Source organism: Dioscorea cayenensis, chromosome 4, assembly GCF_009730915.1.
Source record: "Dioscorea cayenensis subsp. rotundata cultivar TDr96_F1 chromosome 4, TDr96_F1_v2_PseudoChromosome.rev07_lg8_w22 25.fasta, whole genome shotgun sequence".
NCBI classification, from domain to species: Eukaryota; Viridiplantae; Streptophyta; class Magnoliopsida; order Dioscoreales; family Dioscoreaceae; genus Dioscorea; species Dioscorea cayenensis.
In genome coordinates this window covers 20603593-20617630 of record NC_052474.1, presented here as the reverse complement: position 1 = coordinate 20617630, position 14038 = coordinate 20603593, and the positions used below count along the sequence as shown (strand labels likewise).

Genomic DNA, 14038 nt, shown 5'->3' with positions numbered 1-14038 from the left:
ATATTTACCAAGCAATTTATTTGATCTTTTGGTATTTGTATGCTTCTCATTGTTTTTGGAAAAGAAGATAAAAACAAAGAAACAAAGCATATAAAGCAAACTTCTCATTAAAGTAACAAACAAATTGATGCCTTTACATCAAATGCATGAAGTTTGAAGCAAAGCAACAAAGAATTACCATGTAAAGAAAGGATACAACCACATCTGAATAAGATAAGCATCCTTCATCTCTGAACCAAATTCACAAACATCATCAAACCTTTTGTTCACCAAATCATAAGAGATGATTTTTCCCGGCATCCATAGATAAACAATCTCTAACTCTGGATGAAAAGCGGAAAATTTAACCATCTCTGATTGAACACTAATGCTGTGTTTCAACCTCCAATTGCTATCCATCATCACCCAAATATTTATCTGTTTTCCATTTTTACTGCAGTAATGAAGCTGTCCACAAGACTTACCAATACAACCATCAAGCCTCACCTTCTCCGGCAATTCAATACGGTGACAACTCATCGTCTCAAGATTAACACCGACGACAGACCGGGGAAGTGCAAGAACATAAAGAACACCATCAAAGTATCGAATTGTAGCCGACATTTTATCGGTGTCAACACCGAAATGCAGCAAACAAGATGTCCATATTCCAGTCTCTGAAGAATAAACCTCAACCTCTGCACCCTGTGCTCTCCATGCAGTAAAACAAACAGCTTTGTATTGCATTGAATGACAAGGATCAAAAGCTAAAATTGTTAACTTGCTTCTCTTTTCAACCTTTGGCAGTTGAAACCATGTCTTCAAGATTGGATTACAAACATAATACAAATCATTCACTGAAGAGTAACAAAGCAGCAAACCATGACAACAATCAATGATACTTGAGATGTGATTGAATGGGAAAAACCCAAGACTCATGTCCTCAAAACCATTTTCAGAAAAACATGCAAACCTTGGCTTGTCAACAGTACTACTTGCTTTTGCACTGTGAGACAAGTGATAAACTCCAGAGAGCATCAAAGGGAGCTTGTTTTTCAGGTACTTGTCAGAGATCAAACTCTGCCATTGTTTTGAGACAGAGCTCAATCTGAACAAGGATTTGGGAGGGAGTTTAGTGAGTATCTCTATGAGAATGTCAGCACTGAGTGTTTCCATTTTGGAATGAGAATGGTTTGGAATGAGAATGAAGTTTATATTGAGAATGAAAACGCTTTTGGAAAACGGAAATGGTTTGATGGCTTGCACGCAATGAGGCGTGGGAAAAGCGTCTACGCCGACGGATAAAGTTAAAGAGGTTGCTTAGCGGGTCCGTCTTTGTTATTTCGGATCTTTTGATTGGATCCGTTAAGTCTTTTTGTTAATTGGGGAAAGACATGCATGTTTGGAGGACTTTGGTGTTTTTTTATTATTATTTATGATGAATAAATTAATAATGAAGCAAAGGTTGGGAGACAAATGGAATCCCGCGTGAAGATGCTTTATGAACTTGCTAACGGGTTGTGATAATTTATATATTAGCATTGTGATTAAGTTGACGGGAGTCTTTTTATTATTATTATTATTATTATTATTATTATTATTATTATTATAGCGATATGTGTTGTTAATCAAGGGATAGGTAGGAGTTATACAACCCTGAAAAGAGAGAAAATACTCCTCAGCCCCTTCTCCCTCCCTCCAAATCCACAAACCAGTTGTTTTACGGTGGTTTATAAACTATTTAAAAAAATAAATCCTCTATTATGCAACTCTAGAAGGGAAGAAGTGCTCTTTACACAAACTTCCTACAGAGTACGCTATGCATTACGAGTTGAGTGCCTTGAGCTTGAGACCACTCGATCACAGTGCTGGTAGATACCACAAGGAATTTTTTTTAATTTAGAAAATTATTTTTTTAAAAATTAAAGTGGTAATTATGTTTTTCTAATATAGATCTAAATTTAATAATATTATATATTATTATAATTTTTATAATATTTTAGAGCAATCAAAGCAACGAGTTTTTATTATAATTTAAAAATAGTGAGAAATTTTGCAAAAAATTCCAAATAAACAATCTTAAATTATTTTTAAAATTTGTTATATAAATTAATTACTATATATTTTTAAAAAAATATTAATATTGATAATTAATAAATGCTTGTCCTTATAAAGTAAATAAAAAATAAAAAAAATGAGTCTAAAATATCTAGTTTTAATTAAGTGGAAATTGCCAAAAACACCTTGTAAGTTTGCAATATTGCCAAAAACACGATTAGTTTTTGCGACTCCTCAAAAACCCCTTCCTTTTGAATCTGATGATTTTTTTAAAACCCCCAAACATCTAATAGTGATTGATAGAGTTAATTTGGAATTTTTTTGGACGAAATTGTCCCTTGCATGGGAAGTTATGGCAAGTGTGACGGTGGTTTTGACTATAATGCCCTTGGGTACTATGAGTTTCTATTTGAAAATGAAGCTTTCATTTAAAAATATGAGGGTATGAGGTTACATTTTAAAAAAATGAGTTTCTGTTTAAAAAAATGAGTTTTCTATTTAAAAAAATGAGTTTTTGTTTAAAAAAATTGAGTTTTTCGTTTAAGAAATGAGTTTTACATTTTAAGAAAAGAGGTTTTACGTTTAAAAAAATGAGGTCTCTGTTTAAGAAATGAGTTTTTGCTTTTAAGAAATGAGGGTTTTGTTTAAAAAAATGAGGTCTCTGTTTAGAAATGAGTTTTTGTGGTGTATTTATCACCCCAAAAATCTCTTTATTGCAGGTTGATTTGGGCGAGTGAGACAAAGCATGCGGCTCACAATCACGATCCGTACTGCATGAAAAAAATGGGATTTCATGTTCGAGAAAAAGGTGCAACCTTTCGATGCGCTTCGCTCGACGACGAGGAGCATCGCGGTCTTCCCGAGGTCGGCGACGAAGAAGATGAAAGAGATGAGGTCGACGGCGGGGAAGGCGATGAAGGCGAGGCGAAGACGGCGAGATCGAACCCTCATCGGCGCCGCTTCCTCCCTCCGTTCACATCGCGACTTAGGCGCCATGGATCCAAAACCCGGAATGATCCCTAACCCCTAACCCTATTGCTATCCATGTTGCGGTCTCCGCGATCGAGAATGGTTCCGTTCGAGTTCGACCCGTCTTATCCGAGCGTCGCCATCGAAGACCTCACCACTCCGAGCGCCGAGGAGCGTCGCCAACCGGATCGCCATACGCCGATAAAGATTTCTCCTTTAAGACCCCACATGAGCAGGGCCACCTTCGAGATCGCTCGCCGGATCCGGAGCTCAGAGACTCAGCGTTCGCGAGATCGCTGACGATGAGATACTCAATGTCCCTACTCAATGAGGTCTCTGTTTAAAAAATAAGCTCTCTGTTTAAGAAATGAGTTCTCTGTTTAAGAAATGAGTTCTCTGTTTATATGCTTGTTTGTCTTTGTTTAACTATCGATGTTTCTGTTTAATATATTGCGTTTACGTTTAAAAAAGTGCTTAAATATCGTTGTTTCTATTTAAATATGCGAGTGCAACCTTTTGATGCCTTCGCTCGACGACGAGGAGCATGCGGTCTTCCCGAGGTCGGCGGCATGAAGAAGATGAAAGAGATGAGGGTCGACAGCAGGGGAAGGCGATGAAGATGAAGACGAAGACGGCGAGATCGAACCCTCAGTCGAGCACCGCTTCCTCCCTCCGTTCACGTCGCGACTTAGGCACCATGGATCCAAACCCCGGAATGATCCCCTAACCCTAACCCTATTGCTATCCATGTTGCGGTCTCCGCGATCGAGAATAGTTCCGTTCAAGTTCGGCCCGTCTTATCCGAGCGTCGCCATCGAAGACCTCACCACTCCGATGCCGAGGAGCGTCGCCAGACCGGGATAGCCAGCGCCAAATAAAGATTTCTCCTTTAAGACCCCACACGAGCATGCCACCTCGAGATCGCTCGCCGGATCCGGAGCTCGAGACCCTGAGCGTTCACGCGAGATCGTGACGATGAGATACTCAATGTCCCCTACTCAATGAGGGTTTCGTTTAAAAAATGAGGTCTTTGTTTAAAAAAATAAAGCTCTCTGTTTAAGAAATGAGTTCTACGCTTATATGCTTGTTTGTCTTTGTTTAACTATCGATGTTTCGTTTAATATATTGCGTTTACGCTTTAAAAAAAGTGCTTAAATATCGTTGTTTCTATTTAAATATGTACGAGTGGCCAAGATTAATTGGTTTTATATCCAGGATTAATTTATCATGTAAATATTTTTTCTCGTTTAAATATTAATGTTTTTGTTTAAAAAATGAGTTTTATGTTTAAAAAAATGAGGTTTCTGTTTAAGAAATGAGTTTTTTGTTTAAGAAATGAGGTTTCTGTTTAAGAAATGAACTCTCTGTTTAAGAAATGAGTTCTATGTTTAAAAAATGAAACTCTCGTTTAAGAAATGAGTACATGCAAAAAGTAAAATGCAAAAAGAATGAAAAAATGTATGCAAAAAGGTTTAAGAGCAATGATGGAATTTCATAACGCAGGGGTAAAAAGGAGTGAAACAATAAAGGAAGGGTTGTCCGAGGTATGCAAAAACTCACAGCATTTGGGAAGTTTTGAAATTATCGAGGGGTAAACAGTAATTTTCCCATTAATTAATTAAAAAATATTCATTCATATAAAAAAAAATCTAAATTATTTTTCAAACAATCAAATTTATACTCTAATTCACCAATTAAACGCAAATATATCCCGGGAAAACTTTTTAGTCAAATTTTTTTAAAAGCCAAGATTATAAATATTTAAATATGATGGGCATTAACCATGCGGAAGTCAAACATATATATAACACATCATGTATTTCAAAGTCTGAATCACAGGATAGATTAAATTTTAATTGATTTAAAAATTTATATATATATATATATATATTAGCAGCCAACATCAAGGCCACATGAAACACATCTGAGGAATAGTCAAACATTAACACCTCATTAGTCACAAGCACACCCAACATTTTAATTACTTAATTTTTTTTAATTAAAATACTTTTTAATGAAAAATATTTTTAAACGGTCAATAACAAATGCAGTTAGAATTAAATTTTTTATCAATTTCTTATTTTACCTCTTTCTCTTTCTATCATTAAAGTTGTATATTTAAAATAATAATAATCATAATAATAATAATAATAAATATTTTAAAAAATTAGTAAAATTAAATTTAAAAATTAATATTTAAATTAAATATATGGACATATAAATTAGGATATATTTCGAGAAGTATATAATTGTAATAGGACGGAGAGGGTTGTATATTATAATAATTCTTTTGATATTAATTTCTTTTCTTAAAAAGTATAAGTTAATTAAGAATTATGAAAGCTTTTATTAAAGCAAAAATATAGTTGAAAAAATACTCAAAATAACAGTTTTTTTTCTCTAAAACGTTATTTACATAGGAACGATTTATTTTTTTAATGTGAGTAAAATTATAGTTTATAGGCCATCTCTGTATGTGGCTGTATCTATTTTTAAAGTGTTGATTCTGGTTATAAAATACTTAAAATGCCTTTTTTTATAGATTTTCTTTATAATATATATGATTCAATATTTATATAAAATCAGATAATACATTTTATTTTTAAAAATACTATATTTTAATTAAAATTATTTACATATCTCTATATTTTTAAATAAAAATACCCCATAATTTCTCCAATGAAACCAATTACATATGTATTTTATACATTATAAAATTAAAATTATATTAAAAACTACAATGTCATCATACTATAACTCAAATTTAAAATATTACATCAAAGGTGGCAAGTAAACTAAATAAAACTAAAAGAATATTCCTAAAAGAATGAGAAGTTGGCAATTAATTCCCCTATATTTCAAGGGAGTGACAAATAAAAAAACCCCTTTCCTTCTTTTCCCTTTTGTGCAGGTTATGATGATTTTATAAAATAAATAAATATATAATGCTAAAAAAATAATATTCCTAAATTTTGAAATATAAATATCATATTCCAACTAAATATAAACAAATATAAAAACTAGTGCATTCTGCAGTGCCTTGTCTTCCATTTAATTTAAAGTTATTTTATTGCTTTAATTTGTAGGCCACTAGCGTTCATGTGCACCTACCTTAATCTATCGTGTGATCATTAAGCATCACGCGCACTGATTTCATGTTCCAAGGATCGCCTGCACACAGATTACAATTCTACAAATGTTTGATCGGTGGCTCGATTTTGCTGGTCACTAGTCAGAGGTGGTAATCTGTAACCTATTCAGCGGGTATATTTATATCTGTACTTATATTTGATCAAAAATAGGTATTATTTTCTTTGACTAGATATGAGTACGGGTATGGATGTTAACCGTTATTTTTTTGAGCGAATACGGATCAGGTAAGAATATGCCCCTGTCCTAACTGTACTCTTACCCGTTGAAAAAGGTACAGGATTTTACTTGTATACGTACCTTTATCCTCATATATATATATAATTTTTTTATTAAGCTAAACATTTACCCACAATTTACCCAAGATTTATTTTCATGGTGCTTAATTTGAAAATAATATTTTAAATTTTCTCTTAATATATTATTTTAAATTTTATTTAATTTTTATATTTATATTTGATTGAGCATAATATTATCAAAATTAAATTTTAGATATATATTAAAAATTATAATTAAATTAAAAAATTAAACATTATAAAACTAAATAGAAAAAAATAATGTCATAATAATATATTTGATAAATTATAAGAACATCCTCAAAAACTAAGATGCTAATAAAAAATTAATTGGATATATAAATTAATCAATTAATTTACAAATTTATGAGAATTACTTAATTTATAATTGCATTTCAATTCAAAATCTCATTAGACATTTAAAAAATTTTGAAACTATATAAAATATAAATAGTAAATATATGAAAAAATGTAAATCAAAAACCAAAATAGTTAAAATATAAACAAAAAAGGTAAAATTATTGTTGAGTCCTAAATAGATGCCAATAAAAATCAATTTGTTACATAAAATTTTAATGTGATTATATAATTTAAGATAAATAAATATGTATCAACTTCTAATTTTGAATTTATGGACATGTATTTAAATATTGTATTGTAATGGATTATTATTATTGTTCTAGTTGTTGTTGTTATTTAAATTTAAATTTAATTCGATAATTTGAATAGCGAAAAAACTGATACCCTGCGGGTATACTGTTCCTTGTGAGTAAGGATACGATTTTTTTTTTACTTTGGAGAATACGAATAAATGTACGGATATAGGGATAGAGATTACGAGTATGATAAGAGTTCTGGCATACCTTACTTATACTCTCCCCGTTACCATCCCTATCCATTAATGTCCATTGCCATCCCTATCCATTAATGTTCTTCCATTCATGTAAATAATAACATAAACAATGTTCATCAAACAATGTAATAAACAGTGAGGTAAACAGTTATAACCCTTAACCTTGTTATTGTTGCCTAGCAACCCTCTCTTTTCACCCTTACCTCTGTAGTTTTTTTTATATTCTCTCTTTTACTTTTATTTTATCTACATATCTCGCTCTCTAAACTCTAATCTTACTCATCTCTTTTATTTTTTATTATCTATAGATGTTTGGAGATGATATTTAGTATATATATAATTTTTATAAAAAAAATTATTAATTTTGAAGTTTAATATGCAAGAGCTCACCTTTGTAAAGTATAAACTTATTTTAGAAATGATTAAAAAGCAAAAAAAATAATAAAAATTACTTTAAGAAAAAACTTAAGAGGTTTACATGAAAGCACAAATGTGTAATTTGGGTAATTTTAAAATTAATTAGTCCTAGAAAATTTTAATTGCAGACTATCACAAATTTATTTATAATTATTCTTCTAAAATTTGAATATTTAATCCAAGCACCAACAACACATTAAAAAATGTGTGGGGTAAAAAAAAAACCTTCTTTTACGGAGTAGTTTATTCTGGATTAATGCACATGAAAATTTACTAACCAATCCACACTAAATAAATTATTCTCCCGTCCGAGAACATTCCCTGAATGTCATCACATGCCTTCTTCAATAAATCATTCCTTGATTCCAAATCTAATGATAAATAGATAATAAATAAATAAATAAAATAATTATCCGAGAATTTTTTTTTTTTCTTCATTATGAAGTCCAAACTTCAATTTGAATCAAAATAATTACCCAACATATGACAGGGATCGCTTTTCGTACTGTTTGTGGTACTTCTTGCGGAGCGGACTGCTCTTCTTGCTGTTGCCGTGGTGGCTGACGTGTCATGAAAGATCTGGCCTGGGAGGTCATTGTGTTCTCCCGAAGAGGCCATTCTGATACAAGTGTCTGGACCCGACATATATTCTTTCTCTCAGCTCTATAGTGATCATGAGGAAAAGAATTTTGTTTCCACCGAGCTCAAACAATATGCTGACGCTAAAACCGATAATGATTTTAGAAGGAAGAGGGATATAATGAAATTCTTGATTGGATCTCATCATAGGATATAATCTATTTTATTTTATTTGATTAATGGATCCAACAACCCATTTTAATGAATTAAAAAGAAAAAAGAGAATGATCTTATTCGAATTCTAAACGTCTCGTAATCTTCAACCTATGGTTTTACTATGTGATTACCCGAAAGATTAACAACCCATTTTTATGATATAAATGTCAAAAATTCTCCATCATCACATGCATGACACATTGTCCGCTCAATTAACAATTCGATCTCACATTCTGAAAAAAATTTCTAACTTCAAATCATCAAAAATAAACCAAAATTTCTCGGGTAACCACCAAGTGAAACAAAATTAAAATTAAATAATTATTTTGATTCAAATTAAAATTTAACCCCAAAATAAAAATGAACCATCATTTGATGTCCTATCAAAAAAAAAAAAATTTGCTCCTCTTTGAAATTTAAACAAGCAAGATCATTTCTGCAAAATTTACATATATATAGTCACCAACTGAATTTGATGCAAATGGTAAAAACTCAAGTCACTTAAATAAGCGATTTTTAAATTCTAATCTTTGTGCATGTAAAAAACATCAATGGAAAAAAAAATACACTTTGTAGAGCTTAGTATCTCACTCCAAAAAACTGATAGGTTAAAAGCCAAATAAAATTTTACATATATAGTCAAAGAGAAAAATTAAATTCTACTGACATTTATTTTATGATTCCCGAACTAATGCTCGAACTGCAAATTCATATACAGTTTAGATATTGCTAAATGATGCCGAAAGAAATCGATTTACCTTTGCTGACCAAATAATACTGCAGAAATGACACCCAATACAGACATATCAAGAAATAATAATAATAAGTAAATAAATAAATAAATAATCATCTGTAAATGGTTCAAAATCACTCTGATGTAATATGTCATTGGGATTAGAAGTAAATCATACCTCTAAATGAGCATATATTATGATACATAGCATACCAGAAAGAGAAGCTTGAAAACAGCTTTTTCACCAAAAACCAACCATGCCTGCTCCTGCTTGAAATTCAAACAAACCAATTCTTGCAAATTTTCGGAACAAAACATATATAATCATGAAAGGTGTTCTTAGTATTTGAGACGATAGCAACCTGGAATTACCCAATTCTCAAACCAATCTTCAAATTGCAAAAAGTTTGCAGTTTGGATTTTCCATCTCCCGGTTTGATGTTGGCCATACAAAATACTCAGTACACAGAAGCCTCGAAAAATAATTTCTCCAACATTGTATAACTTGCCGCAATATAATAATTTCTCAAACTCAATACATGTAACTATTATAATGCAAGGATAATTGCTATAATGACACTGCTCAGCAACAACACAAGCCAAGCAGAGTTATTTTGACAAAATTTATCAGAATTATGTATTCTGTAGATTCTCAATAACAAACCCATAAACAATTTTGCAGCTGCTAAACAACCAAAGACAAAACTCATAAATATTACCGCAAGGATCTTGTTCTCCACGTCAACATGATGATCATGAAGCTTCTTAAACTCCGATCTGCATTGAAGGCACCAATGTCATTATTCAGCCACCAAATATATACAAATTCTAACATAATGAACACATATATCTGTCAATAGATTTATGTGAATTTTAAAATGGATTACAACTACCAGTGACCTCTAGAGTTTGGGTCATTGTTCATTTTGACCAGTAAGAAAGATATTTATTTTGAATCATTTATCTGATGTAGATTCACACAAATGTGCCACATGTCCAGACACGTCAACTGCTAAGTTGGATGCGAAAATATTTATGTAGTTCAAGGGCCAAAATGAACAACTTAAATTTTATGGACCAGTAGGGGCCATAAGCCTATAACCCATTTTCAAATATCTGTATATATATATACAGATCTATATCTAGAGAGAGAGATCCATGTGTGCACACATGCATGCATGTTTTAGGGTTTAGAAATTTAGGGTATAGGGAAGTTTCAGACCATTGGTCAGTCTTGCAGCAGTGCATAGTAAGATGAAACCACTGATGAAGTGAATGTACTTCATGTTAATACAATATTAACAGTTCTGTTCTTCATAAAATTGGCTACTGCATAAATTTTTAGATCTCAATCAGGTGAGAGTGCATTCTGCAGACTGCAAAGTTCAAAACTTCCATGCTAACAAAGCATGCTAATGTCACTTATGTGTAATAACCTCTAACTTTATATATAGACTTAGATATTGGACTATTTCACAAAAGCTTAACTGATAATCAAACAAGATAACAAATGAATAAAACCTGAGAATGGAATTATCCTTGATTAACTGCTCCAATTGCGAGGAAGCCTTAGTTTTCCATGAGAGGAGCTCTCCTATATCACTGGCCTGAAAACAAGAAAAATGAAGATTGAAGAAAATATAAAAACCTTGGCACCAAATCAACAAAGATCTAAAAGGTAATACTTACAAACACATCTCTTTGGCTTTCAAGATTCTTTATATCCAATATGATCTTCTCCAAAAGCTTATCCTTATTAGCAATATCATCATCAAAATCTTTAAATATGCGGCCATATCTACCATTCAATTCGTCGAGGTACCTCTCCAAAACTGAGAAATTCACATCAAGAGATTGCACCTTCTGCATTAGTATCTTGAGAACAGTGTCCGCAGGCATCCTTCCAACTTGGGGTGGCTTTGACTCTAAAGTTGGATCAGGCACATTATTTCTCCGAGCCTCTTGTTTTAGCTTCACACTGTCACCTTGTGCCTCAGAATCTATTGCACTCTCACGTTCCTGGTCAAGATCAACCCCACCATCAGAAGGTTCTTGCACTGCTGTTTGTTCTTTGTTGTGTTCTTCAGGTTCCAAATGGTTTTTCTGTGCTGAGATCAAGTCCTCCAACATCCTCTCAACAGCATCCACACCATACACTTCTACCACACTTAATGTACAGTAGAACTCCGCACCATAATGACTAAGCAAATTCAGTTTCAGATATCTTGCCCAGTTAGGCTCCTGAAGAGAAAACCTCTGTGCATGTTTTACATTTCCTGCTGTAAAATTCCCTATCTCTGTCCAGTTATCTGTCGGATAAACCAAACTGCCCAACAGTTCAAAATCTTTCAAGTTAGATGAATAATGCTCAAAGTTCGCCATCTCAATGCTGTCTACCAAGGTCTCTTCTGAAAGTTCAATGACAACAAATTTCTCCTCCGCTGAGCATGGATTCCGAAGATATTTGTCTTTATCCTTGTCTAAGATATTGGAAGCACCCTTAGCTTCCTTGTTGAAAGCCAGGACCTTTGCACCCTTATTAGCAGATGCATAATTGTACTCTTTTCCCCCAGGTTCCACTCGGTGCACAACAGCATCTTTGCTTGATTGGGGCTTTCCTTTTGGAGTGATAGCTCGGCTTTTAAATTCATCAAGACCCAGAGGCGCGACACGAGGTACTCTCTCATTCTTTGCTAGAGGTTCCACCTTGTTGTTTAGTGAAAATGTTCCATCCTCTGCCTTATGGTTTAATTCAGAGTTTTCTTCAGCCTGCTTTTCTCCATTTGTTGACAATTGATTGTCTTCCTTAGCAGAAATGTCTGTAAGATGCTTCACAGATTCACTCCCGGATATGGAGTTCTGATGAACATTCTCATCAGAAGCATGTGATGGTGCTAATCGAACTCCATGTTCATGAACCTCTTCACTTGAACCTGGGTCAGTTTCATGGCAGATAGATTCATCACTCACAGAAACCAGGCCATCTGCAAGCCATTGAAGAGGGAAGGCCAATAAAGATCAATATCATACATCGCGTGACTAGTTCTTCCCCAGTAATTCATGAAAAACCTAGAGGCCTATTTATCCAGTCAACTTTCAGAAAGTGAAAATGTTGCTTAGTACTTTTTACTATGGAATAATCACCTAATGATAGGTTTGAGAAAAAATTATAGCTTCTCAAAAACAAAGGAAATAATTTAAATGACTAAACATGAAGCTTATATAAAAGTGGTAGTAGGATTAATAATCAATAAATACATCAACAGTACTTTAAATGGCTATGACATGAGTCTTGCAAAAAAGCCATAAGGGATGCTATGAAATGTGATAAACAAGTAGTAGCTGCAGTAGCAATTGATAATCACATCAGAAAGTAAAACATAGATTATGCAGTAATGGGAGATTATGAGATATTTAAAGCTCAGAATTATCCAATGAAGGCATCAAAACCATAGAAACAAGAGACTCACATTGAGATTTAAATAGTCTTCTTCACCTAAAAACACAGAGAAATTAAGCCAAAAGATGAGAAATCAATAATCATACCTTTATAACCATTACCATGGCTTATCAGAGAGTTAAGGAGGAAGATAATCCCCCACAACAAAAGAACCAGTGAGAGAGACACTTTGTATAACCGCGCCCTCCCTGAGATAGAGTTCTTCTCTGATACAGCTCTTCTTTGCAGAAGAGCTTTACGTGATCTCTGCATCGATCATGAATCCAATTAAAGTCTGCAAATCAAAAGCAATTCAATTAGCAGAGCAAACCATGGCAAAAAAATCCAAACTTTGTTGGAGTAAATGACGCTCCAACCCTAAATCCATCAGATTTACAAAAGAAAGACTTCGTGGAGAAACAAAGCAACCACGTCACATCACAAACACATCTCACACAAATTTTCCATTATATTGCAGATCAAAGCAATGTGGTTTCCCTTAAATTTCCACAAAATCAGAACAATTAAACCAAAAAAACCAATCCATTTCATATGTATCTTCCATTAATTTTCTTTAAACGAATCCAAATCACAAAACAAACCAAAAGATGAAGAAGAACACGCACTGATCCGAGTAACGGAACAGTATAAAACCAATCAAAAACTCTCAATCCAGGCACAAAGATCTGAAATAAAAAAACCAATAAAAACACAAGAAAATTCAAAAAAAAAAAAAATGGATAAAAAAAATACCTCAAATTCCCAAAATCAAATCCGGAAGAGTTCCTCACTTTGATCCGTTGCCTTCTTCTTCTTCTCCTCCTCCACAAAATCAAAAACTCAATCCATTGAAAAGCTAGATCGAAATTTCTCTTGCGTTTCACTCGATCTTTCTCTCGAAATTCCTAAATAAATTGATTGCTTTTCTTGAAGGTCCCGTTACAGCTGGCCACGGCCGAATACAAAGACGAGAGAAAATTTGCAAATCACTCCCTCTTTTTTCGAATTGATACTTATAATTTTTGTAATTTTGGATTTAGTCCTTGTAAGTGTTCACTTCATGTGTATGAAAAGCTAAGGAAGGATTCCAAAAGAGAATTTGAATGTTTTCAAAATATTTATTATTATTTATTCATTTATTATATTTCATTATATTATGTTTTTTTTTGTTATTTATTGTTTGACTTAGACCAACCATTAATTTATAGAAGGCCACTTAAGCAAGCAATTTTCATTCCTTGATGGAGATCTCGAGGAGCATAAGGATTAAACTATTCTCAGAAGTGTATATTTTATTTTATTTTATTTTATTTTATTTTATTTTTAATAAATATGTGATAAAAGTCGGA

At 32.7% G+C, this 14038-nt stretch overlaps 2 protein-coding genes across 2 annotated transcripts; both read right to left on the bottom strand.

The window, feature by feature from the left end:
• Positions 1–78: 78 nt before the first annotated feature.
• Positions 79–1157, bottom strand: LOC120259207 (F-box protein At5g07610-like). Its single transcript, XM_039266766.1, has one exon. The coding sequence runs from the start codon at positions 1153–1155 to the stop codon at positions 175–177; it is 981 nt and encodes a 326-aa protein (XP_039122700.1). The 5' UTR covers positions 1156–1157; the 3' UTR covers positions 79–174.
• An 8561-nt stretch (positions 1158–9718) lies between these two features.
• LOC120259097 (SUN domain-containing protein 4-like) lies at positions 9719–13639 on the bottom strand. Its single transcript, XM_039266633.1, has 5 exons — positions 13443–13639; positions 12797–12984; positions 10940–12234; positions 10772–10857; positions 9719–10027 (listed from the first exon to the last, which is right to left on the bottom strand). The coding sequence occupies exons 2-5, from the start codon at positions 12960–12962 to the stop codon at positions 9799–9801; spliced, it is 1776 nt and encodes a 591-aa protein (XP_039122567.1). The 5' UTR covers positions 12963–12984; positions 13443–13639; the 3' UTR covers positions 9719–9798.
• Positions 13640–14038: the final 399 nt, after the last annotated feature.

What these genes read in the sequence shown, in the direction of transcription:
- LOC120259207 (XM_039266766.1), bottom strand. Translation starts at nt 1,155, where the DNA reads ATGGAAACACTCAGTGCTGACATTCTCATAGAGATACTCACTAAACTC.
- LOC120259097 (XM_039266633.1), bottom strand. Translation starts at nt 12,962, where the DNA reads ATGCAGAGATCACGTAAAGCTCTTCTGCAAAGAAGAGCTGTATCAGAG. An exon ending in CCATGGTAATGGTTATAAAG is followed by an intron (nt 12,235 to 12,796) that starts GTATGATTATTG and finishes AATGGCTTGCAG; the next exon opens with ATGGCCTGGTTTCTGTGAGT. An exon ending in AAAGCCAAAGAGATGTGTTT is followed by an intron (nt 10,858 to 10,939) that starts GTAAGTATTACC and finishes TCTTGTTTTCAG; the next exon opens with GCCAGTGATATAGGAGAGCT.